Raw genomic sequence first — 21,790 nt, 5'->3', positions numbered from 1 at the left:
GCGCTGTTCCTCAGCTCTTCAGCTAAAGGCTAGTGCTCTACCACTTAAGCCACAGTGCCACTTGTGGTTTTCTGGCAGTTCATTGGAGATAAGAGTCTCAGGGACTTTCCTGCCCGGGCTGGCTTTGAACTGGGATCCTCAGATCTCAGCCTCCTGAAGAGCTAGGATTACACTAGCCACTATTGCCTGGCTAGTCTCAGCATTAAAGAAAAAAAAAAAAAAAAAAGAGACTGAGAACAGAGACTAACACATTGCTGGGCACAGCAGTACCCAACCACTCCCTTGTGGGAACTAAGGCGGCATATCTCCACCATTCCCCCCTCTCCCCAAAAAGGAAAAAAGTCAGAAGACGTGTTCAGCAAGTTTAATACCTGATGCTGTATCATGCAAATGCCACACTATGGCCCACCCGAGGTGCAGGGGGCACGGGGGCCTTGGGGACAGCACTACATGGCCGGGGGAAACGGGGTCACCTAACGTGGATGGGAGGAGGGAGGCGATGACAGCCCGAACCTATGACCTTCTCCTCAGGGAAAGCCGCATCCGCTCCACCTTCACTCCCGCACATAAATTCTTGTGCAGACCACATCATCGGCACCAAATGTCTACGCGAGAGAGAAAAGGAAAAGTAATTACTACTGATGTCCGTGTGATGCTGTTCAAAGCGTGTCACTGAAAAGGCCACCAACCACCCTGTTAGACATTCTTCCTTTCACGCCTGCCACCCTGGCTACTCGGGAGGCTGAGACGAGAGGACTGCAGTTCGAGGCCAGCCCAGGTAGAAAAGTCCATGAGACTCTCATCTCCAATGAACCACCAGAAAGATGGAAGTGAGGTTTGGCTCAAGTGATAGAGCATCAGTCCTGAGAGAGAAAAGCCAAGCAAAAGTGACAGGTCCTGTGTGTAAGCCTCAGTGCTGGTATGTGTGTGCACATGCGTGCATACACACACACACACACACACACACACACACACACACACACACACACACACACAAGAACTACAAGTTTTTTGCACAGCCATCTTCATTGCTGCACTGTTCACAAGAGTCAAGTTATGAAATCAGCCTAGATGCCCTACAATAGATGAATGGATCAAAAAAATGTGATACTTCTACACAGTGGAATTTTACACAGCCATTAGAAAGAATAATATTATGCCATTTGCAGGGACATGGACGGACCTGAAACAAATCATATTAAGTGGAAAGTCAAGCTTAGAGACACTAACAGCACATGTTTTATTTCCTAAGCGGAAGCTAGACCTAAAACACCCAGGACATGATAAATTAGATAATACTGTAGGCGTTCACACACAGGGAGACCAAAGGAGTGTGCTCTTAGGCCATGTCTACGTGCCTCTGATCATACAAAATAATATTTATTGAGATGAACTCCAGGAAATGGGAACAAGAGATATTTTTTTCTTTTTTTTTGGGGGGGGGTCCGGTTGTGGGGCCTGAACTCTGGGCCTGGGCACTGTCCCTCAGCTCTTCAGCTCAAGGCTAGCGCTCTACTACTTGAGCCACAGCGCCACTTCTGGCTTTTTTCTGCTTATGTGGTGCTGAGGAATCGAACCCATGGCCTCATGCATGCAAGGCAAGCGCTGTACCACTGAGCCACCTTCCCAGCCCAGAAATGTACTCTTTACCTGACTTATGTAACCCTGTGCATCACCTTTATAACAACAACAACAAAGAAACAAAGAAAAGCACATTTTAGCCAGGTGCCTGTGGCTCACGCTTGTAATCGTAGTTACTCAGGAGGCTGAGATCTGAGGATCATGGATGGAAGCCAGTGCCTGGTAAGAAATGTCCCCGTGAGACTCTTATCTCCAATTAACCACTCAACAAACAGAAGTGGAGCTGTGGCTCAGGTGGTAGGGTGCTAGCCTTGAGCACAAAGAGGCTCAGGGACAGTGCCCAGGTCCTGAGTTCAAGCCCCACAGCTGACCCCAAAAAAGTAAAGTTTTAAACCAACTTCTGATAGTTTAAAGAACTCTTGGGTCCCCAAAGCTCTTGCCAGCTAAAATTCTATGGCTCTTTGTTCCAGGGAGGACACAAATCATTCAACAGATGGAGGACATTTTTCTTCTCATTCCAGAATTGACACTGTACATCTAATTAAATTGTCAGCTTTTCCAGAAAAGGACAGTTTGTCATAGGCCTGCTCTCCTTGGGTATATCACAGGCCATTAGAACAAGGAAAAACCCAAAACCTTGCTGGGCACTTGTGGTTCACTCCTGTAATCCCAGCTACTCAGGAGGCTGAGATCTGAGGGTCGAAGTTCAAAGCCAACTCAGGCAGGAATGTCCTTAAGACTCAACTCTACCTTTCATCTCTCAAAGTCTTCTGAAATTCAAGAGAAGTTAAAACAAACTACTGGGTGCTGGGAAGGTGGCTCAGTGGTAGAGTGCTTGCCTTGCATGCATGAGGCCCTGGGTTCAATTCCCAGCACCACATAAACAGAAAAAGCTGGAAGTGGCGCTGTGGCTCAAGTGAGCTGAAGAACTGAGGGACAGCGCCCACGCCCAGAGTTCAGGCCCCACAACAGACAAAAAATAAAACAAAAACAAAACAAAAACCACTGGACTGGGCTGGAGGCGTGGCTCAAGTGGTAGAAAGCCAACCTAGCTAGCTAGCGGGAGGTCCTGAGTTCAAGCCCCCATACCGCCAAAACCACTCAAACAAGAAATGCTGCACTGAGTCAAGTTACCTTTGGATCTTTAACTTTCTTTTGTGTGTGTGTATACTTTAATTTGTTGTGCAGGTTCGGGGGCTTGAACTCAGGGGCTGGGTGCTCTTAGCTTTTTTGTTTGAGGTTGGTGCTCTACTGCTTGATCCAAAAAACCTCAACTTCTGGCTTTTTGGTGGTTAACTGGAAATAAGAGCCTTACGGACTCCTGCCTCAGCTGACTTCCAAATGTGATCCTCTGATCTCAGCCTCCTGAGCAGCCTATGTGAGCCACTGGTACCCACCGGCTTTTTTTTTTTTTTTTATTTCCTACACTGCTGGAGATCAAATCCAGGGCTTTGTACATGCTAAGGAAATGTTCTACTGTTGATCTCACATCCCTAACCTTTCTTTTTCTTTTCTTTTGTTTTTGCTTGAACTCAAGATATCTTACTCAGCTCACTTGCTTGCTTGGATGGTGCTCGACCACTTGAGCCACACCTCCATGCCAGCTTTTTTGCTGGTTGAGAGCGTCTCAAAGATATTTCTGCCCAAGCTACCTTCAAACAGTGATCCTCCAGATCTCAGCCTCTTAAGTAGCTGGGATTACAGGTGTGAGACACCAGTACTCATTAGAAATGGCCTTTCTCAGCCTGCAACCTCTACTTAGAGACTCTGAAAAGAAACTGGCTAAAGAATATTCCAAAACAGTGTGAGGAAGGATTCTAGTTGTTAAAGAAAAACAATCTACAGTTGAAGGGAACTTTCCTGCGGGTGCTCAAGAATTAATTTCAACTTAACTAGAATAACTTGCTCTTGTTATATTGCGCTTCTGTCTCCTGACTTTGCAAATTGATTAATGATAATAACCCTTGAAACCAAAGCCCACATTTCAGATCCAATGGCCAGAAATGAACATTCCCCTAAAAGCCTGTGTCTGCCAACTCAGGAGCAGATGTCTGATAGACATCTGGATGGCTTGGGGAATTCTAGAAGAATCTGGCTTGTGATTCTAGCAACTTGAATTCTACTCGAGTGACACGTTCTCAGAGTTTGCCCATCTGTCCTCCACCAGTGGGAGAAGCCTGAAGCCTTCCCGCCCTTGCTGCCTGCAGTCCTGTGTGTGTCCGTTCCCCTACATGGGTGTGCCCAGCTGGCACCACTCCCCCATGCCTTCCCTGGAAACCACATTAGCTAGGTGGTAAACTGAGGCAGTCTGTGCTCTATGAAAGGAGAAAGAACATTAAAGCAAAGGGGGGGCGTTATCAAGAGCCTCTACTTGTAGAATAAACACAGAATTTCTAGGGCTGGGAGAAATCTTGGGGCAAGACCTAAACTGAACCCCACATTTGGTATCAGGATAACTGAGTTCAGGGCTAAGGAAGGAAGGAAAGAGGAGAGGAAGTGAGGGGGGAAGAAGAAGGAAGAACTGGGCACTGGTAGCCCATGCCCATCTTCCAAGCTACTGAGGCTGAGCTCTGAGGACTGCAGTTCAAAGCCAGTCTGGGCAGGAAGGTCCATGAGACTCTTATCTCCAATGAACCACCAGAAAACTGGAAGTGGAGCTGTGGTTCAAAGTGGCAGAGTGCTAACCTTGAGCAAAAGAGTTCAGGGACAGAGTCTAGGCCCCAAGTTCAAGCCCCATGACTGACAAAAAAAAAAAAAAAAGAGCTGGACACCAGTGGCTCACGCCTGTAATCCCAGCTACTCAGGAGGCTGAGATCTGAGGATTGTCATTCAAAGCCAGCCTGGGCAGGAAAGTACATGAGACTCTTATCTCCAATAAAACACCAGAAAACTGGAAGTGGCGCTGTGGCTCAAGCAGCAGAGCGCTAGCCTTGAGCTGAGGAGCTGAGGGACAGCGCCCAGGCCCAGAGTTCAAGACCCATGACTGAGGGAAAAAAGCCCAAAACAAAGCAATGTAAAAGAAGAAGGAAATAAGGAGAGGAGAGAAGGAAGAAAGGGAGGAAGAAGAAGGGAGGTGAGGGCTGGGGGTGGGGGGTGGGGGGGGGGAGAGCCAGTTCACACAAGGAATCCTTCTCCCACGCCTCCTCTGAGCTATCCCCACCTCTGAGGTGGGCGGGCTGTCTTAGGAGACATTAATAAAATGTCTGACAGAGAATAAAGGACACAAATTCCTGGTTACTCACAACAGCTTTTCCTTTTTCTAGTCTGTTGGGGGATGGGGTGGGGAAGGCTGCAAAGAAAGTTCTGGAACACAAAGGGAGAGTGACATGGGGCTGTCTGCCTTCACAGGCTTCCTTTGTTGCACTAAGATCTGGAGACAGCATGCGATTAAACGGACGGCCTCCTCTGGTACCAGGCTTGGTGGTGGGTTTTTTTGTTTTGTTTTGTTTTTGCCAGTCCTGGGGCTTGAACTCAGGGCCTGGGTGCTGTCCCTCAGCTGCTTTTGCTCAAGGCTAGCGCTCTACCACTTGAGCCACAGCACCACTTCCAGCTTTTTCTGTGTATGCAATACTGAGGAATTGAACTCAGGGCTTCATGCATGTTAGGCGAGCACTCTACCACTGAGCCACATTTCCCTCCCCAGGCCCTTCCCCATTTCCTGCCAACCTTCCAACAATAATTGCACCATTCTGTTCAAGGCTAGTGCTCCACCACTTGAACTACAGATCTACTTCTAGATTTTTAGGTGTTTTTTTTTTGTGTGTGTGCCAGTCCTGAGGCTTGAACTCAGGGCCTGGGCTCTGTCCTTGAGCTTTTTTTTTTTTGCTCAAGACTAGCCCTCTATTACTTGAGCTGCTTCTAGCTTTTTGGTGGTTCATTGGAAATTAAGAGTCTTATGGACTTTCCTGCTCAGGTTGGCTTCGAACCGCGATCCTCAGATCCCCGCCTATTGAGTAGCTGGGATTACAGGCATGAACACTGGTGCCTGCCTTTTTGCTCATATTTTTAACCCAAGGCAAATGTCATCCTCTGAATGAGCCTAGGGGGACCCCCATTTGTGTGTCCGCCTTGGGGACCATCTGGGGGAGCTGTAGGGTGGCCTTGGGGTTGAGAGGCCCTCACCAGGATGAGCTCGTCGTTGGCCAGTTCGCGGGTCCAGTAGGTTTTGGGGCCGTCCCCCTCGAGAAGAGTCTGTGTGCAGTGGATCTTGTTCTCATTCTCCCAAGTGGGTAGACTCTGCGGGCAGGAAAACCATTAGCGACATTAATGACCGCCCTGTGGCGGTGGAAACAGACCAGAAATGAGCACTGGAGAATAATTACTATTCAGAAAAGCAACACAGAGTCCTTGTCAGCTGGGCTCCCAACCTTCTCTGCTCAACTAAATCAAATATAAATTCAGAGTAGTGGTAGGGAGGGTCATTGGGTTTTATGGGCTATAAACACACCTTGTATTTTATGCATCTGAGACTCGCTGAAGCAGTAGAGATTTAGCTATGCTTTATATTGCTACAAATAAAACTCCGGATATGTAATGATGTTTTATCAAGATGGACTCTTTTTTTTTTTTTTTTTTGCTAGTCCTGCCTGGAACTTGAATTCAGGGCCTGGACACCATCCCTTCCCTGAGTGTCTTTGTGCTCAAGGCTAGTGCTCCACCACTGGAGCCACAGCACCATTTCCAGCTTTTTCTTAGTTTATTGAGGATAAGAGTCTCACAGACTTTCCTGCCCAGGCTGGCTTTGAACCGTGACCCTCAGATCTCAGCCTCCTGAGTAGCTAGGATTATAGGCATGAGCCACCTACAACTGGTGGATTCTTTTCTTCAAGTAATTTGGATTTGATTGGGGTTTTTTTTGTTTATTTATTTATTTTAGTGCCAGTACTGGCATTTGATTCAGGAGCCTCACACTCCCACTTGGCTTTTTTACTCACGACTGGTGCTCTACTATTTGAGCCACACATCTATTTCCAGCTTTTTGCTGATTATTTGGGGTTAAAGAGTCTCTTGTACTTTTCTGCATGGGCTGGCTCTGAACCTCAATCTTCAGACCCAACCTCCTGAGTAGCTAGGATGACAGGTAAGCCACTGGATCCCAGAAAGCAATTTGGATTTTGAAAGCCAGAACCTCAAAATGAACTATGCAACTTGTGCTCAGAGGTGGGTAGGGGAAACTGGGGAAAGCAAAAGGGGTGTCCAAAAGAAAAATGTATGCAGTGCAGGAATTCTAAATGGTGATCCCTCTGTACAACACCTTAAAAATAAGAATTACAGGGCTGGGAAGGTGGCTCAGTGGTAGAGTGCTTGCCTGGCATGCATGAGGCCCTGAGTTCGATTCCTCAGCACCACATAAGCAAAAAGAAAAAAAAGCCAGAAGTGGCACTGTGACTCAAGTGGTAGAGCGCTAGCCTTGAACTGAAGAGCTGAGGGACAGCGCCCAGGCCCAGAGTTCAGGCCCCACAACCGGACCCAAAAAAAAAAAGAATTACACACACACACACACACACACACACACACACACACAAAACAACTTAAGAACTGCAAAATTTTACAACAGTAAAGATAACATGTTGTTCTTTTTTTTTTTTTGGGGGGGGGTCCGGTTGTTGGGCCTGAACTCTCTGGGCCTGGGCACTGTCCCTCAGCTCTTCAGCTCAAGGCTAGCGCTCTACCACTTGAGCCACAGTGCCACTTCCGGCTTTTTTCTTTTTGCTTATGTGGTGCTGAGGAATCGAACCCAGTGCCTCATGCATGCAAAGCAAGTGCTCTACCACTGAGCCACCTTCCCAGCCCCAAGATAACATGTTTGTAACAACAATTGTGACAATAGTTCAGGATCACTAGTTTAGGGATAATAAACAGTGCCTTCCTTCTTCTGTACTCCTATCAGAGAGAGCTCACTGTCTACTTGGATAAAACTAATTACTGCTGGGGCTGGGAAGGTGGCTCAGTGGTAGAGCACTTGCCTTGCATGCCTGAGGCCCTGGGTTCGATTCCTCAGCACCACATAAGAAAAAAGCCGGAAGTGGCGCTGTGGCTCAAGTGGTAGAGCGCTAGCCTTGAGCTGAAGAGCTGGGGGACAGCACCCAGGCTCATAGTTCAGGCCCCACGACTGGACCCCCCCCAAAAAAAAAAACAAAAAAAAACTAGTTACTGCTGTCTCCGACACTGACTGTCTCTACTTTCTAGGTTCCATACTTCTAGAAAAAAAAATTTTTTTTAAATCAAGCCAACCTGGTCAGGCACCAGCTGCTCATGCCTGTAATCCCAGCTACTCAGAAGGCTGAGAGCAGAGGATGGAGGTTTGAAGTCAGCCTGGGCAAACAAATTTAAGAGATTCTTATCTCCACTTAACCAGCTCCCCACCCCCAAAAAACCCAAAAGACAAAAAAAAAAAGGAAGTGGAGGTGATAAGTGTCAGCCTTGAGTGAAAAAGCCAGTGACAACATGAGGATCTCAATTCAAGCCTAGACTGGCACAAAAACAATAATTAAGCCAACCCAAAGAATCTTCAGGATACTGGAGGCAGAAGAGGAAGAAGGAATTTGGGGCAGCTTTTCCCAGTGTTTACACAAAGCAAAATGTGGATTAGCACCTGAACACTCTTTTTGTGTGAGTACTAAGGCTTGAACTCAAGGCCTCAAGCTTGTTTGGCTTTTTAGTGGAAGGCTGGCATTCGACCACCTGAACCAGAGCGCTACTTCCAGATATTTGGTGGTTAACTACAGAGTGTCATAGACTTTCCTCTCTGAGTTAGCTTTGAACCATGATTCTTATATCTCAGTCTCCTGAGTGGCTAAGATTACAGGCATGAGCTCTCAGCATTTTGTTTTGTTTTTAGTTTGTTTTTGAGACAGTCTCAATACACAGCCCAGGCTGATTCTGAACTCCAGGTCCTCTCGCCTCAGCCTCCTGAGGGCTGGGATTACAGAAGTGCACTACCTTGTCCAGAGAGCAAGAGGTTTTTACTTCCCCAACACTGACTCAGGAATAAAGCAATGAACTGTACATTCCTTTTTTAAAAAAAAATACCAATAACATATTGCATTTAGTTCCACAGATGGAAAAATAATTTCTGCTGCTGCTTGACTTAACACTATTATCTTCCTCCTTTTCTCTAGTGGTTTTTTTTTTTCTTAAGTAGTAACATTCCAAAGAGTCGGAAACTATTTCTTTTCTTTCATCTCTCCAGAGCCCATGCCTGTCTGATCTCAGAGCTAGACTCTGAGCACCAGGCTCTGGAGAAAGGCAGACTGGACCCAGTCCACATGCCAACCCAAGAACAGGAGGCAATCTTTGGCCCTGGAATTGCATAGCTTGAAAAACGATGTCTAGCTTGCTGTTGGTGAGATCTGAGGTCTAAATCATCACATTGCAAAAACAAAGGAAGAGCCTAGGACTTGTTGGCTCACACAGGTCATCTGAGCTACTCAGGAGGCTCAGATTTGAAGCCACCCTGGGCAAGAAAGTCTGTGAGATTCCTATCTCCAATTTACTACCCAAAACTGCTGAAAGTGGATCTATAGCTCAAGTAGTCAACTGTCAGCCTTGAGAAAAAATAAAAAATAAAACAAGAAAATGAGGAGCTCAAGGCCCTGAGTTCACACTCACACACTCACACACTCACTCACACACACACACACACACACACACACACACACACACACACACACACACACACACACACACAAATCCCAAACAATTAAATCCACCAACACCACCCTCTGAAGGACTTAGAAAGGGCTCTCAACCTATCTCCCTAGCCAGAACCTCGGTTGCATTTGCCTTGGGAAGATCTTGCCGTTTCTTTAAGAAACCGGCTGAGGATGGGCCTTGGGGACTGCTGAAGGTGGATTCTGAGCAGTTCCCACGGGGGTGGGGGGAGGGCGCGGAGAGGATGAGGCGCTGCAGCTGCACCTGTGCCACGGGAATCTGCAGCCCTGAACACTGCAGACCCTGCAGCTTCCTCGTGCACAACAAAAACGAACCCCTGCGGACCCCCCACCCCGCCCCACGCTGGGGCTGAGGAGGAATCTGGCATGGAGGCACAGATTATCACCGTGAGATGAGGTTGGGAGGGATGGCTGAATAGAACTTTCTCCCGCGCCAAGAGCTACCAGGTGGCAAAATCTTCTTTGCAATGGAAATCCCGAAGTTCCTGCAGCTGCAGTAGGCTGGAAGAGTAGGTGGGAAAGAGGGATACCCCCTTCGCCCCCTGCCCGGAGTGCAGCCTGGACTCCAGGACCTCACCTTGCACTTGCGCCCGTCCACCGTCTCCTCCTCGAAACCTTCCCCCACCTTGAAGTTGATCTCGGTGGTGCGCACGGTGGTGGATGTCTTGATGTAGAACTGATCCCCGTCCTGGCGGATCTCCACGTGGGGTTTGGACGCCGCGGCCACTGCCACCTTCCTCAGCATGGCGTTCACACCTGTGCAAGAAAACAAAAAAAGGGGGGGGTGCACGTAGGCTGGGATCGCAGGACCTCCTCACCCCTCCATCCACCCCCACCCATCCATCCGTCCCCCAAACTCATCCATCCACCCCTCACCCCTCCATCCACCCCCACCCACCCAGCCGACCCCCAACCCATCCATCCACCCCTCAGCCGTCCATCCACCCCGACCTATCCACTCACCCCCACCCACCCATCCGACCCCCAACCCATCCATCCACCCCTCACCCCTCCATCCACCCCGACCTATCCATCCACCCCTCACCCCTCCATCCACCCCTCACCCCTCCATCCACCCCCACCTATCCACTCACCCCCAACCTATCCATCCACCCCCACCCATCCATCCGTCCCCCAAACTCATCCATCTACCCCTCACCCGTCCATTTACCCCCACCCATCTATCCACCCCCCAAAACCATCCATCCACCCCTCACCCCTCCATCCACCCCTCACCCCTCCATCCACCCCGACCTATCCATCCACCCCTCACCCCTCCACCCACCCCTCACCCCCGATCCACCCGTCGTCCGGGGCTGCCGGCGCGCCCCAGGTCCTCCGGCTTTGGAGTGAACGCGGCCTCTCGGCCGGCACCCCGGTCTCCGGCGCTAAGAATGGATCCCCGAGGGTGCGGCCCCTCGGGGCAAGCCTGGCAGGTCCGGCCCGGAGCTGGCCGCGCGCCGCCCCGGCCCGCCGCAGAGCGCCCCTCTCTCCCAGCGATGGAGAAGGTAGAACCGTCTAGAAAGCTGCCGGGCGTCCCGTCCGGCGAACGTTAGCGCGGCCCGAGGCTCGTCCCGGGCCGCGCGCGTGCGCACGGGGACGCGGCGACCTGTCATAGCACGGGCTCCCCAACTTCTACCCCCTCTCCCCGGGGCCAAGGGGATACCGGCTCACCCAGAGCCTTGAGAAGCTCGTCGAAATTCTCGCTGCTGCGCATCTTCCAGGTGCCGGCGAAGTTGGGCATGACGGCGGCTGCGGTGGCGGCCGTACGAAGGGACGCGGACGGCGGCGGCGGCGGAGCGGCACACGCGGCGCTGCGCGGCGAAGACTGGCGCTCTGCACCCGGCCGCGCGCTCTTGGGGTCCCCGGGAGGGCGCCCCGCCCCTCGCGGACCACGCCTCCCAGCGGCCACGCCCCTCGAAGGCCACGCCCCCAGGCCTCCCCGCCCGTCCCAGGTGCCAGGAATCCCAGAGAGGGAGCCCGCCTCATAGGCCCCGCCCCAGCCAGGCCCCGCCCCCACCTGCCTGCGTCCCCAGAGGGCGCCCCGCCCCCAGAGGCCACGCCCCTGGTCCTCCCCCGCCCACCCCACGTCACCACACCCCTGCCTGGGCCACGCCCCCAGCGGCCCCCCTCACCGGTCCAGTTCTGGGGGGGCGGGCTCAGGCCTGCCATCGCCCCTCCAACCCCGCCGCAGATGGGGTTCGGGGAGGCTTGCGGCTCATGCCTTTCATCCCAGCCACTCGGGAGACAGTCCAGAGGATCCCAGTTCGAAGCCAGCCCAGGCAGGGAAGTGTATAAGACTCTTATCTCCAATAAACCACCGCCAACAGAAAAGCCAGATGTGAAGATGTGGCTCCAGGGGAAGGCAAGCTCAGGGGTTCAAGCCCTGAGTTCAAGCCCCGAGGCTTGGTGGTCCATGGGGCTGGGTGAGGCTAGAGGGGATCCGTGGCCCCTCCTCCCCTCCCCACTTGCGGGATGCTGCGCCACACTCCATATACACCCATCCACATACATACCCACCCTCCATCCGTAACCACGCATGCGCAGCACCACTGGGAGTGAGTGGCGGGAAAGCCCCAGCCAGCCCGGCCCGCGTGCCCGTGGGGGCGCCACCGTGAAGAATCCAGGAGCTCGCGAGAATGCAGATGGCCCACGCGCCTGCGCAGCCTAGGGAGGGCGCCAGGGTCGCAGCGCTCCACCATCAGGGAGTCGGGTGAGTGGCTGTGGCTTGTGCAGAGCGGTGGGGTGTTTTCTCCCAAATTTGTACCGTGGGGCCAGTCCTCCACTGTCTCCTGGTGGACCTTCTGGCTCCTTGCTGCAGACCTCACATTTCCCCACCAGCCTCTACACCAGACCACCATCTAGGCCTTGTGCTAGGCCCTGTGCCAGGATGCCCTTCTCCTTGGATTAGCACAATCTTTCCTGTCTACCAAAGACCACATTTATCTTTTTGTGTGTGTGCAGGCCCTAGGGCTTGAATTCAGGGCCTGGGCACTGACTCTGAGCTTTCTCATTCAAGGTTGGTGCTCTACCACTTGAACCACAGTTCCACTTTGAGCTTTTTGCTGGTTCATTGCAGACAAGAATCTCACAGATTTTCCTGCCCCAGACTGGCTTCGCACTAAGAGCCGTACAGATCTCAGCCTCTTGAGTAACTAGGATGACTAGTTACCAGCGCCTGGCCCGATTGATCTTCATTATAAAACAATTTCCTCGTGAAATGTGATCATTTTTCTCTGAACTTGCAGGATCCTTTTTGGTCCTGATCTTATTCAAGTCTTCACTTGGCTATAAATGGAACATTTAGAAGATAATGATTGAAGCTTTTCAGTGCAGCCTGCCTTTCTCAGACTCACCTGGGTGGAGCTCAGTAACTATACATGGAATCATTTTTTATGGTACTGATATTGAAGCTTGAACTCATAGCCTCTCACTCTTGCTTAGCTTTTTTGCTCAAGACACATTTTCCACTTCTAGCTTGTTGTTGTTGTTTTTCTGGTTACTTGGAAGTAAAAGTATGATGTACTTTTCTGCCCTTGCTGGCCTCAAACCATGATCCTCAACCCTCAGCCTCCTGAGGAACTAGGGTTATATGCATAAACTACCAGCACTTGGCCCATGCATAGATTTGAAAAGAGTTGTGTTCTACAGCTCTGAGGTGTGTGGAAGTCAGAGTCTCCTCAAGGGTCTGTTGTTCAGTGCTTGCTGACAATGGCCCTGCGCTTCTGCACTGGGCCAGCTTGCTGGTATCCTGGTATCCTGTCCAGAGTTGTCTAAAAAAGTAGCTGAAGCTGGGCCACAGATGACTGTTATGGAGTTTTCTGACTGGGCTGGCTTTGAACTGTGATCCTCAGATCTCAGCCTCCTGAGTAGCTAGGATTATAGGTGTGAGCCTCGGGTGCCCAGCCGAAAAGCATCTTTTGAGTGTTGCCTCTGAGTTTGGGACTGTGTAAGTCATGTCTACAGAGGCACTTTGGGAATTCAGGAGTGGAGAAATTCCTCCTAAACAAACTCTCCTTCAAAGGGACACTGGTTGGTGATTTCCTGAGGACTCATGGATTCTATTCTGGACCATTCCTCCCCGCCCCGCCCAGGGTCCCCCAGGGGGGCGTCCTTTGGTTGTGGATGTGGCTGAGTCTGGCATCCTGCTGTGGATGCCCCAGGGACCCAGACCCCTCTCCAAGACCCCTTTGTTCTCCGCTTCTCCCAGGACACTGACCTGCGCCATCCCTGCGCTGGGCATTTCTGCTGAGCTTGGCTGTTTTGGGCCTGGAGGCGCGCCAGGGCCCAGCTTCCCTAGGCCCGCTAGCCTGGCCCCACGCCTTCAGGCAGGTCCGATTCACGCTGGAAGAATGGGGGTCAGAGTTCAGTCCCCAAAAGCTTGGGGCTCTGAAGAGGGGCCCAGTTGGAGGTGTTCAGGGTAGTTCTCTAGAGTGGGGGCTGGGACCATGGTGCTCCGCCTCAGACAATCAGGGAGTCAGCACAACAGGACAAAGAGCCCATTCCCAGGGACAAATGGCATCTGACTGCCCTTGCAGGGCTCCTAGGGCTTCTTTTAGGTTAGTGGAATAGAAGGAGCACTGGACTCGGAGTCAGAGAGCAGAAAGCGTCAGGACTGAAAGGGTATCAAGGACCCTAGAGTCCCTTAGCAGAATAAATACAAGTAGGTATTATTTAGTGAGCTTTTACTATGTGCCAGGAGTGGTAGCCAGTGCTTTATGCATAGTCATGAGTGCCATGCATATTCATTAATGATCCTGCATATTCATTCATCACTTCTGTCCTGTGAGATAAGTGCCCATTTACAGATGGGGAAACTGAGACACAAGAACTAAGGTGCCATTCCCAAGACCTCTCAGCTAGTGTGTGTGTGTGTGTGTGTGTGTGTGTGTGAGAGAGAGAGAGAGAGAGACAGAGAGAGAGACAGAGAGAGAGACAGAGAGAGAGAACGGGCAGGTGAACTCTGGTCGGCTGGCCCCAAATTTATGTTCTGATGGTTTATCACACTGGTCGGGAGACTCACAGTGGGAGCACAAAGTTCCAGGTTGTGCAGTGGAGTGGGGGACAGGAAGCCTTGTCTCTTGCTTGACCAACCCCATGGATGGAAGGTTCATGGGGGACTTCTGGGGCCTGGGATGTCTAGCTCCCTGACAAGTCACACTAAGACAAATCTGCTTAAAACTAGGGCCAAGAGCCAGGCAAGGGTAGCTCATACTCATAACCCTACTTACCTGGGAGGCTGAGGATGGAAAGATCACAGCTCCAGGTCAGCTTGGGTAGCAAAGTTCAAGAGATACCTCATAGAAAAAGCTGAGTACTGTGGTGTATGCCTGCCATCCCAGCAATTGCAGTGAAACTAAAACAGGTGGATCGCTGGGTGCCAGTGGCTCACGCCTGTCTGAGATCTGAGGATCAAGGTTCAAAGCCATCCCAGGCAGGAAAGTCTGTGAGACTCTTATCTCCAATAAACAACTCAGAAAACTGGAAGGGGTGCTATGGCTCAAGTGGTAGAGCGCTAGCCTTGGGGTGAAGAGCTGAGGGACAGCGCCCAGGCCCAGACCAACCAAACACACACACACACACACACACAGAAAAAGTCAGAAGTGACACTGTGGCTCAAAGTGGTAGAGCGCTAGCCTTGAGCAAAAGGAGCTCAGGGACAACACCCAGGCCTTGAGTTCAAACCCCACAACCAACAACAACAACAAACAAATGCAGCAATGGTCCTCTCTACAACTTGTGGGTGGGGATGGGAGGAAAAATCAAGGAGAGAGCAAGGGAAGGGGAGACATTTTCTCAAAAGAAACGTGCTCCTTACCTGACTTATGTCACTGTCACCCCTCTGGTCCATCACCTTTATAATAACAATAAAAAATAACTAAATAAAATTAAATTAGATATGCATGGTACCATAGTTGAAAAGCCAGGTGTGGGGAGTTAGAGGTGTGACTCAGAGGCGAGCGCTTGCCTGGCATGGCTGAGGTACTGGGTTCAATCTCCAGCAGTGGAGAAAAGAAAAAAAGAAGTATGAAATAGGGTCTCCATAGAGGAACCCGGTTCTGATGATGTCGCCAGAGAGGACCCTAAATGAATGACTGGTGGACCCAGAAAGGAAAAGTAGCTGGGGGGGAGGGTAGAGGCAAGACTCAAGAAGAAGGCCACCACGGACAAGTCTAACAGAGACCTGGATGGGTCTTCCCCTCCCAGGAAAGAAAGAGCTCTGCTGAGCACTACCTTAGTATCAGAACCTCTATTGGTCAAGATCATCCTCCATTGGTGAAACCTCCCTCTGAGTGTGGGACCTGGTGACACAGCCCTTGGCCAGCACAGAGCCAAGGACTGGGGAGGGAGCTCTCCAGGTCTTCTGTTCACCTCTAAGCTGGGATAAGTCACCATCTACCCATCCATCCCTGGAAGGAAGGGCGTGAGCGCGGGGCATCTGAGCAGGGAGGAGCTGGGCTCTGGTGGTCTGGGAGCCCAGATGATGTCAGCATCACCCCAAGTCCCCTGACCAGAATCCCCATTGCACACCCTAAGGTGTGTGTGTGTGTGTGTGCATGTATACATGCATGCCTGGGGCTTGAACTTAGGACTCCACGCTCTTGCTTAGCTTTCTAGACAACAGAGTCCCACAGGCTTTTTCCTGCCCAGGCTGGCTTTGAACTGCGATCCTCAGATCTCAGCCTCCTGAGTAGCTGGGATGACAGACATGAGCCACCAGCAGGGTTGGTTTTGAAGCCTGTGATCCTCAAGATCTCAGACTCCTGAGTAGCAGGGATGACAGGCGTGTGCCGCCGATCCTTGGCTTGCTTTCAAATAGGGTCTTTCCACAGGAAGCTACAGGCCGTTGGCCTGTCTCTCGCAATGGTAGGCCAGTACTCTGGGCCCCAAACCACAGAGCAGGGCCTTGAAGCAACCCACATTAATCCCAGCCTGGGCATTTTTTATGGTTTTCAGAGTGGTGGAAACAATGAAGAAGTCTTCTGGATTTTCCTCTTTGCAGCCCTGCGTCCACCTCCCCGAGGGGCATCAGCTGACAGGGCCATGGTGTGTCAGCGCAGAGAAGCAAGATGGATGGAGCATTGTTCAGGAGTTAAGAGTTCCCGCATGAGCCAGGGGGTGGGGGCGGCGCTAATGACCGCTGAGTTTGGACTCCCTGAAGCCATCCTTCATTCGTGTCCCCCACTGCTCCCCTGGGAAAGCCATTCTTTGCCCATCTTTCAGGCAAGCAGGCCCAGCTGGAGCCAAGGCTGAGTCAGTAAGTAATGGTGGCTTTTCAAAGCAAGCAAGGCAAGACTGGGCGCTGGTGGCTCCCGCCGTTCATCCCAGCTACTCAGGAGGCTGAGATGAGAGAGGATCAGGGTTCAAGGCCAAGCCCCAGCGCAGGAAAAGTCCACAAAACTCTCCTCTGCAGTGAACCATCCAAAAAGCCAGAAGCGGGGCTGTGGTTCAAGTGGTAGAACACCAGCCTTGAGCCCAGGAGGGCTGAGGTTAGGCTCTAGCATCAACACAAAACCCAAAAACATGCTAAAAAAAAAAATTAGCTCACATGATGTCAGTTCTGGAAGCTTCCCTGCTCCTCCCAGCCCTCGCCGCTGTCCCCATGCCCAGATCCCTCCATGCTCTGGCCCTCCATACTCCTGTCATCCTTGCCAGTTTCAGAGTGGCATGGGCTGGGCGTGGGGCGTGGCTCAGAGAGATGCCAGGGTAGGTGTTGGGGTAAATGGTGGACGATTGGGGGAGATTTTCCGGGTGGATCCTCCATCTGGTCCACGTGTGTGTGCCTGTGCGCACGTGCGCAAGCGCAGGAAGGGAGCAGATGGTCTCCCTCCCTTCCAGGCCTTTGTCTTGTTCCTCAGAATCAGGAACCCAGGACTCCTGACAGACAGAGTGGACAGTGCTTGCTTGGGGGAAAGAAAAGGGGAGGCGGAGGCTGGAGGCAGGGCACATCTGAGGCCTCAGTGGATCAATGCAACTTCTTGGGGGTGGTAGGAAGGGGGGGGGGTCCTGGGATTTGGCCAGCTTAGCAAGCTTTTGATCTTTTCTGACCCTGAGGGTGGGGCTGGGCCTCTTCCCAAAGCCTTTGATCAGACTCCGTGTACAACCTTCCCCAGGGCAAAGCAAAGGCCCTAGCGAGGTCTGTGGAGGAGCAGCTGGCTAAAAAGACGGTTTGGGGGTCCTTCTGCCTCCACCAAACAGAGGGCCCAGGCGATCGCCTACCCACGCTGAGACAGGACGCAGAAGGGCCTCTGAGATGGAGTCACTGGCTGTTCTCAGCCTTAGGTTGGCTTTGAACTGCGATCCTCCGGATTTCAGCCTCCCGGAGTAGCTGGGAGGACCAGTGTGAGTCATGGCCATCCCGCTTTGTGTGCTCCATGTTTTAACCTTAGAAAGGACTTGAGCATTTCCCCAGCCTCCCTATGCCTCTAACAGAATAGCATCATGGTGGCCCTGATGTCTGATAGACCAAAGGTTAGATGACCCAGCCAGGGGCAGCAGCTGGGCCCTGCGCTCGGATGTCTGAGTCCGGCACCTTTCCCCTCAGCCATGTCACGTACACACAGGGCGGACGGTGCCCTGCGCATTTATGTGGCTGTTGGGGATGGGATGCAGAGGCTTTGAAAGGCTCAGATCAGCTGGTCAGATGGTTGCCCGGGGCTTGAACTTAGGGCCTAGCTGCTGTCCCTGAGCTTTTTGCTCAAGGCTGGTGCTCTACCACTTGAGCCACAGCCCTACTTTTGGCTTTTTGGTGGTTCATTAAAGATCAGAGTTTCACAGACTTTCCCTGGCCTCGAACTCCAGTCCTCAGATCTGAGCCTCCTGAGTAGTAGCTGGGATGTCAGGCGTGAGCCACCAGCGTGCTGAGTCTTTGTCAGTGTCTTCTCTGGGCTCCAGGGGCTTGCCCTCAGATTGTAACCCTGGCTTCTGTGGGAGGTGTCAGGTCCCAGGCCACAAGGGGTGTGGAGGGCACCTGGCAGGTCAGACAGACAGACAGACAGACGCTGCCGGCACTGCCTGGCCTAGGCCTGGGCCTCTGGCCTGGTGGAGGGCCAGAGCTCAGCTGGGGACCCATCAAGCCCAGAATCCATGAATCATATTTACAAACACTGCGGCAGGCATTAAATATTCACAGCCTGCGGCTGTGGGGAGCCGTGGGGAGGGGGGCTGCGCCCCCGGAGTGGAGGCGACGTGGCCAGGCTGCTCGCGCACTCTATCAGCAGCCTGGCAGTCTCATTACCATGATTCATTCCCGAGGTAGCAGCGGCGGATGCAATAATGCAATCGCTGTCACATCCTTCTTCATTACACACCCGCCTGGCTGGGGGAAGCTCGGGGCGTGGGGCTCGGCCCTGGGAGAGAGACAGAGACAGACGGACACAATGAAGGGGAGGGAGGGAGAGTGGGAAAGAGAAGGAAAGAGAGGGGGGGAGGGTTAAGGAGAGAAAGAGGGAGAGGAGAGAAAGGGACAGAACCAGAGAGAGAGAGAGAGACAGACAGAGAAGAAGAGACAGTGATAATGACAAAAACAGAGAGAGGAGAGAGAAGGGGAGGGAGGGAGGGAGATAGAAAGCAATATATAGAGAGAGGGGGGGACTGGGGGGAGCACACTAGAATCTCCATCTCTGGCTGGCCGTGGGGTTCGCAGCTGTCTGATTGATTGAGGAGGAGAATGGATGGGCCGGGACATCTGGAGGGCCCCGGGCCGCTGCCCAACTGACTCTGCACACTCGTGCCCCACATCCGTCCATCTCAATTAAAGAGAGCCATGGCACGTGTGTGCGTGTGTGTGTGTGTGTGTGTGTGAGAGAGAGAGAGAGAGAGAGAGAGAGAGAGAGAGAGAGCGCCAGGGGCTTTTCCAGCTCCTAGCATGTGCTCTGGGCAGCAAGAGGAAGGAGGAGGCCGAAAGCTGTTAATCTCACAGCATGATTGAGTGGCCCTGACTAGCGGGTATTACAGGAGGGTGCACACGTGCCTGCACCGGCGGGGGGGGGGGGAGGAGGGGGAAGCGATGGATCGGGGCTGAGCGGGTGTCTCTTCCTTTATGGATTTTCAGAGGCGCCATGTGGCATGCTGAGGGGTGGTCGATGGGGCGCAGCTGACCCTCCCGCCCCCGGACCACGTCCGAGCAGCAGGTGAACCTGCAGTGGGGTCAGAGCCACAGTGGGACCGTTGGAGCCCCCCACCTGCCCCTCGTCACCACAGGCCTCACCCCGGGCTGGCCCCGCTGCCCACTCGTTTGCTATTTCTTTCTTTTCCTTTTTCTTTCTTTTTGGCCCTGGAGGAACTGCTGTGTGTGCCGAGGAATTATAGCTACCATTCCCCCGCGGTGCCCCCCCCACCCCGTAAATCACACTAGTGAAAGCCAAGCTTGCGGTTTTTCAAGAGCCAGGCATTCATTCATCCATCCACCCATTCAATCATTCATTCATTCCCTCATCCATCTGTCCATCCATTCATGCATCCATCTATCCACACATTCATCCACTCATTCACCCACCCATCCATTCATTCATTTACTCATCCATCCATTCATCCATCCATCCATTCACTCATCCATCCACCCATTCATTCATTCATCCATCTATCCATTCACTCATTCATTCATCCATCCACTCATCCATCCATCCATCCATTCATTCAGTACCTGAGCCTCTCTGAGCTTTAGATTACTCATCTGAAAAGTAAGTACATAAATACATCAATAAATCCATAAATAAAAGCCAGGAGGACCCTACCTTACTGGATGGTTGTAAGAATGGATGACTGCATTGGCAGCTGGACACCATTTTGGCTCATGCCTGTCATCCTAGCTACTCAGGAGGTGAGATCTGAGGATGGCCTTTCAAAGCCAACCCAGGCAGGAAAATCCGTGAGACTCTTATCTCCAATAAACCACTAGAAAACCAGAAGTGGCACTGTGGCTCAAGTGATAGCGCACTCGCCTTGAGCTGAAGAGCTGAGGGACAGCGCCCAGGCCCAGAGTTCAAGCCCCATGACCGACCAAAAAGAAAAAAATACTAAAATGGCATTGGGAGCCTCAATAAATGGAGGATAGTGTGATCTTGTTGCTCAGCTCTGCCCGTCTATGCAGATGAGTCCTGCTGGGCAGCTGGAGGGCAGAGTCGGAAAAAGACTCGGGAGAGAGAAGGGAGAAGTCTGAAGGGGGCCGGAGGGCCACACTGGGGTCCGGGTTGTACAAGCTGCCAGAGGGTGGCTTGGGACATTGCTTGTCTGTTGCTCTAATGTCTCTGATAGGAGGCCAAGCATGGCTGGATTTAGAAAGAGAGCTCCATGTCAAGAGTTGTGGCTCGCCGGGCGCTGGTGGCTCACGCCTGTAATCCTAGCTACTCAGGAGGCTGAGATCTGAGGATCGCGGTTCAAAGCCAGCCCGGGCAGGAGAAACCGTGAGACTCCTATCTCCAATAAACCACCAGAAAACCGGAAGTGGCGCTGTAGCTCCAGTGGTAGAGCGCTCGCCTTGAGCTGAAGAGCTGAGGGACAGCGCCCAGGCCCAGAGTTCAAGCCCCACGACCGACAAAAAAAAAAAAAAAAGAGTTGTGGCTCACGCCTGTAATCCAAGCTACTCAGGAGGCTGAGATCTGAGGACTGAGGTTTGAAAGCCACCCAGGCAGGAAAGCCAGAAGTGAAGCTGGTAGAGTGCTACCTTTGAGCAAAAAAGCTTAGAGACACAGCCCAGGCCCTGAGTTCAAGCCCCAGGACACACACACACACACACACACACACACACACACACACACACACACACACACACACACACACACACACACACACACACACACACACACACACACTCCTACAGAGAGCCATTATCCCAAGTCATGTACTTTTTGGGTGGTGTGTGTGTTCAAGCCCGAGTCCTGGGGCTTGAACTCAGGGACTGCGCACTCTTTCCGAGCTTTTTCACTCAAGGCTGGAGCTCTACCACTTGAGCCACACCTCTACTTCTGGCATTTTGCTGGTTAATTGGAGGGAAGAGTCTCTCTGACTTGTCTTACCCAGGCTGGCTTTGAATCACGATCCTCAGATCTCAGCTTCCTGAGTAGCTGGGATTACAGGTGGGAACCATTGGTGCCTGGCTTCAGCAGAGAGTTCCATTTGACCCCCGTCTGGAACCAGCACCTGTCTCTGAGTTATTCAACACCGGCTTCTCAATCCCAGGCAGTTAACGATTGCTGTACAAATGCTTACGTTTCCACTCAGTTCATAGATGTGAACAATCGTGTGACAGAGTGGAGTTGACCTGGAAGTGGTCTTGAGCTGGGGGCTGCTGCTGACCCAGAAGTGATCCTGGCTACTCCTCAAGGCTTTCTCAGGCCTTGGATTTGTTTGCACACAATGAAGAGTTGGAAGAAGCTAGTCTGAGCAATGTCAGATTTCTGTGCCATGCAAATAGCACCCTTAGCCCCATCTACTTTGATGGGGGACCCTGGTGTAAACCACATCGGAATCCCAGTATGTGTGTGTGTGTGTGTGTGTGTGTGTGCGCGTGTGTGTGTGTGTGTGTGTGTGTGTGT

At 52.1% G+C, this 21,790-nt stretch overlaps 1 protein-coding gene and 1 non-coding gene across 4 annotated transcripts; one reads left to right on the top strand and one right to left on the bottom strand.

The window, feature by feature from the left end:
* Positions 1–349: 349 nt before the first annotated feature.
* On the bottom strand, positions 350–11,022 carry Crabp1 (cellular retinoic acid binding protein 1). 3 transcript variants are annotated; one of them, XM_070042686.1, is made up of 4 exons: positions 10,929–11,022; positions 9,832–10,010; positions 5,704–5,817; positions 350–605 (listed from the first exon to the last, which is right to left on the bottom strand). In XM_070042686.1, exons 1-4 carry the CDS (start codon positions 10,996–10,998, stop codon positions 555–557), a joined length of 414 nt encoding a protein of 137 aa, XP_069898787.1. In that variant the 5' UTR covers positions 10,999–11,022; the 3' UTR covers positions 350–554. The 3 variants fall into 3 exon arrangements, with proteins under 3 accessions (XP_069898787.1, XP_069898789.1, XP_069898788.1); XM_070042688.1 differs by lacking the exon at positions 10,929–11,022 and adding an exon at positions 10,540–10,787; XM_070042687.1 differs by lacking the exon at positions 10,929–11,022 and adding an exon at positions 10,547–10,787.
* Trnaa-ugc (transfer RNA alanine (anticodon UGC)) lies at positions 2,396–2,467 on the top strand. The gene has a single exon. It is a non-coding gene; the product is annotated as a tRNA-Ala (tRNA).
* Positions 11,023–21,790: the final 10,768 nt, after the last annotated feature.

Source organism: Dipodomys merriami, unplaced genomic scaffold (assembly GCF_024711535.1).
Source record: "Dipodomys merriami isolate MVZ:Mamm:240054 unplaced genomic scaffold, mDipMer1.0.p SCAF_33, whole genome shotgun sequence".
Taxonomy (NCBI): Eukaryota; Metazoa; Chordata; class Mammalia; order Rodentia; family Heteromyidae; genus Dipodomys; species Dipodomys merriami.
Note: the sequence above shows the minus strand (reverse complement) of the source record. Positions and strands in the feature narration are given on the sequence as shown.

What these genes read in the sequence shown, in the direction of transcription:
- Crabp1 (XM_070042686.1), bottom strand. Translation starts at nt 10,998, where the DNA reads ATGCCCAACTTCGCCGGCACCTGGAAGATGCGCAGCAGCGAGAATTTC. An exon ending in TGGACGGGCGCAAGTGCAAG is followed by an intron (nt 5,818 to 9,831) that starts GTGAGGTCCTGG and finishes TCCTGCCCGCAG; the next exon opens with AGTCTACCCACTTGGGAGAA. An exon ending in CCAACGACGAGCTCATCCTG is followed by an intron (nt 606 to 5,703) that starts GTGAGGGCCTCT and finishes TCTCTCGCGTAG; the next exon opens with ACATTTGGTGCCGATGATGT.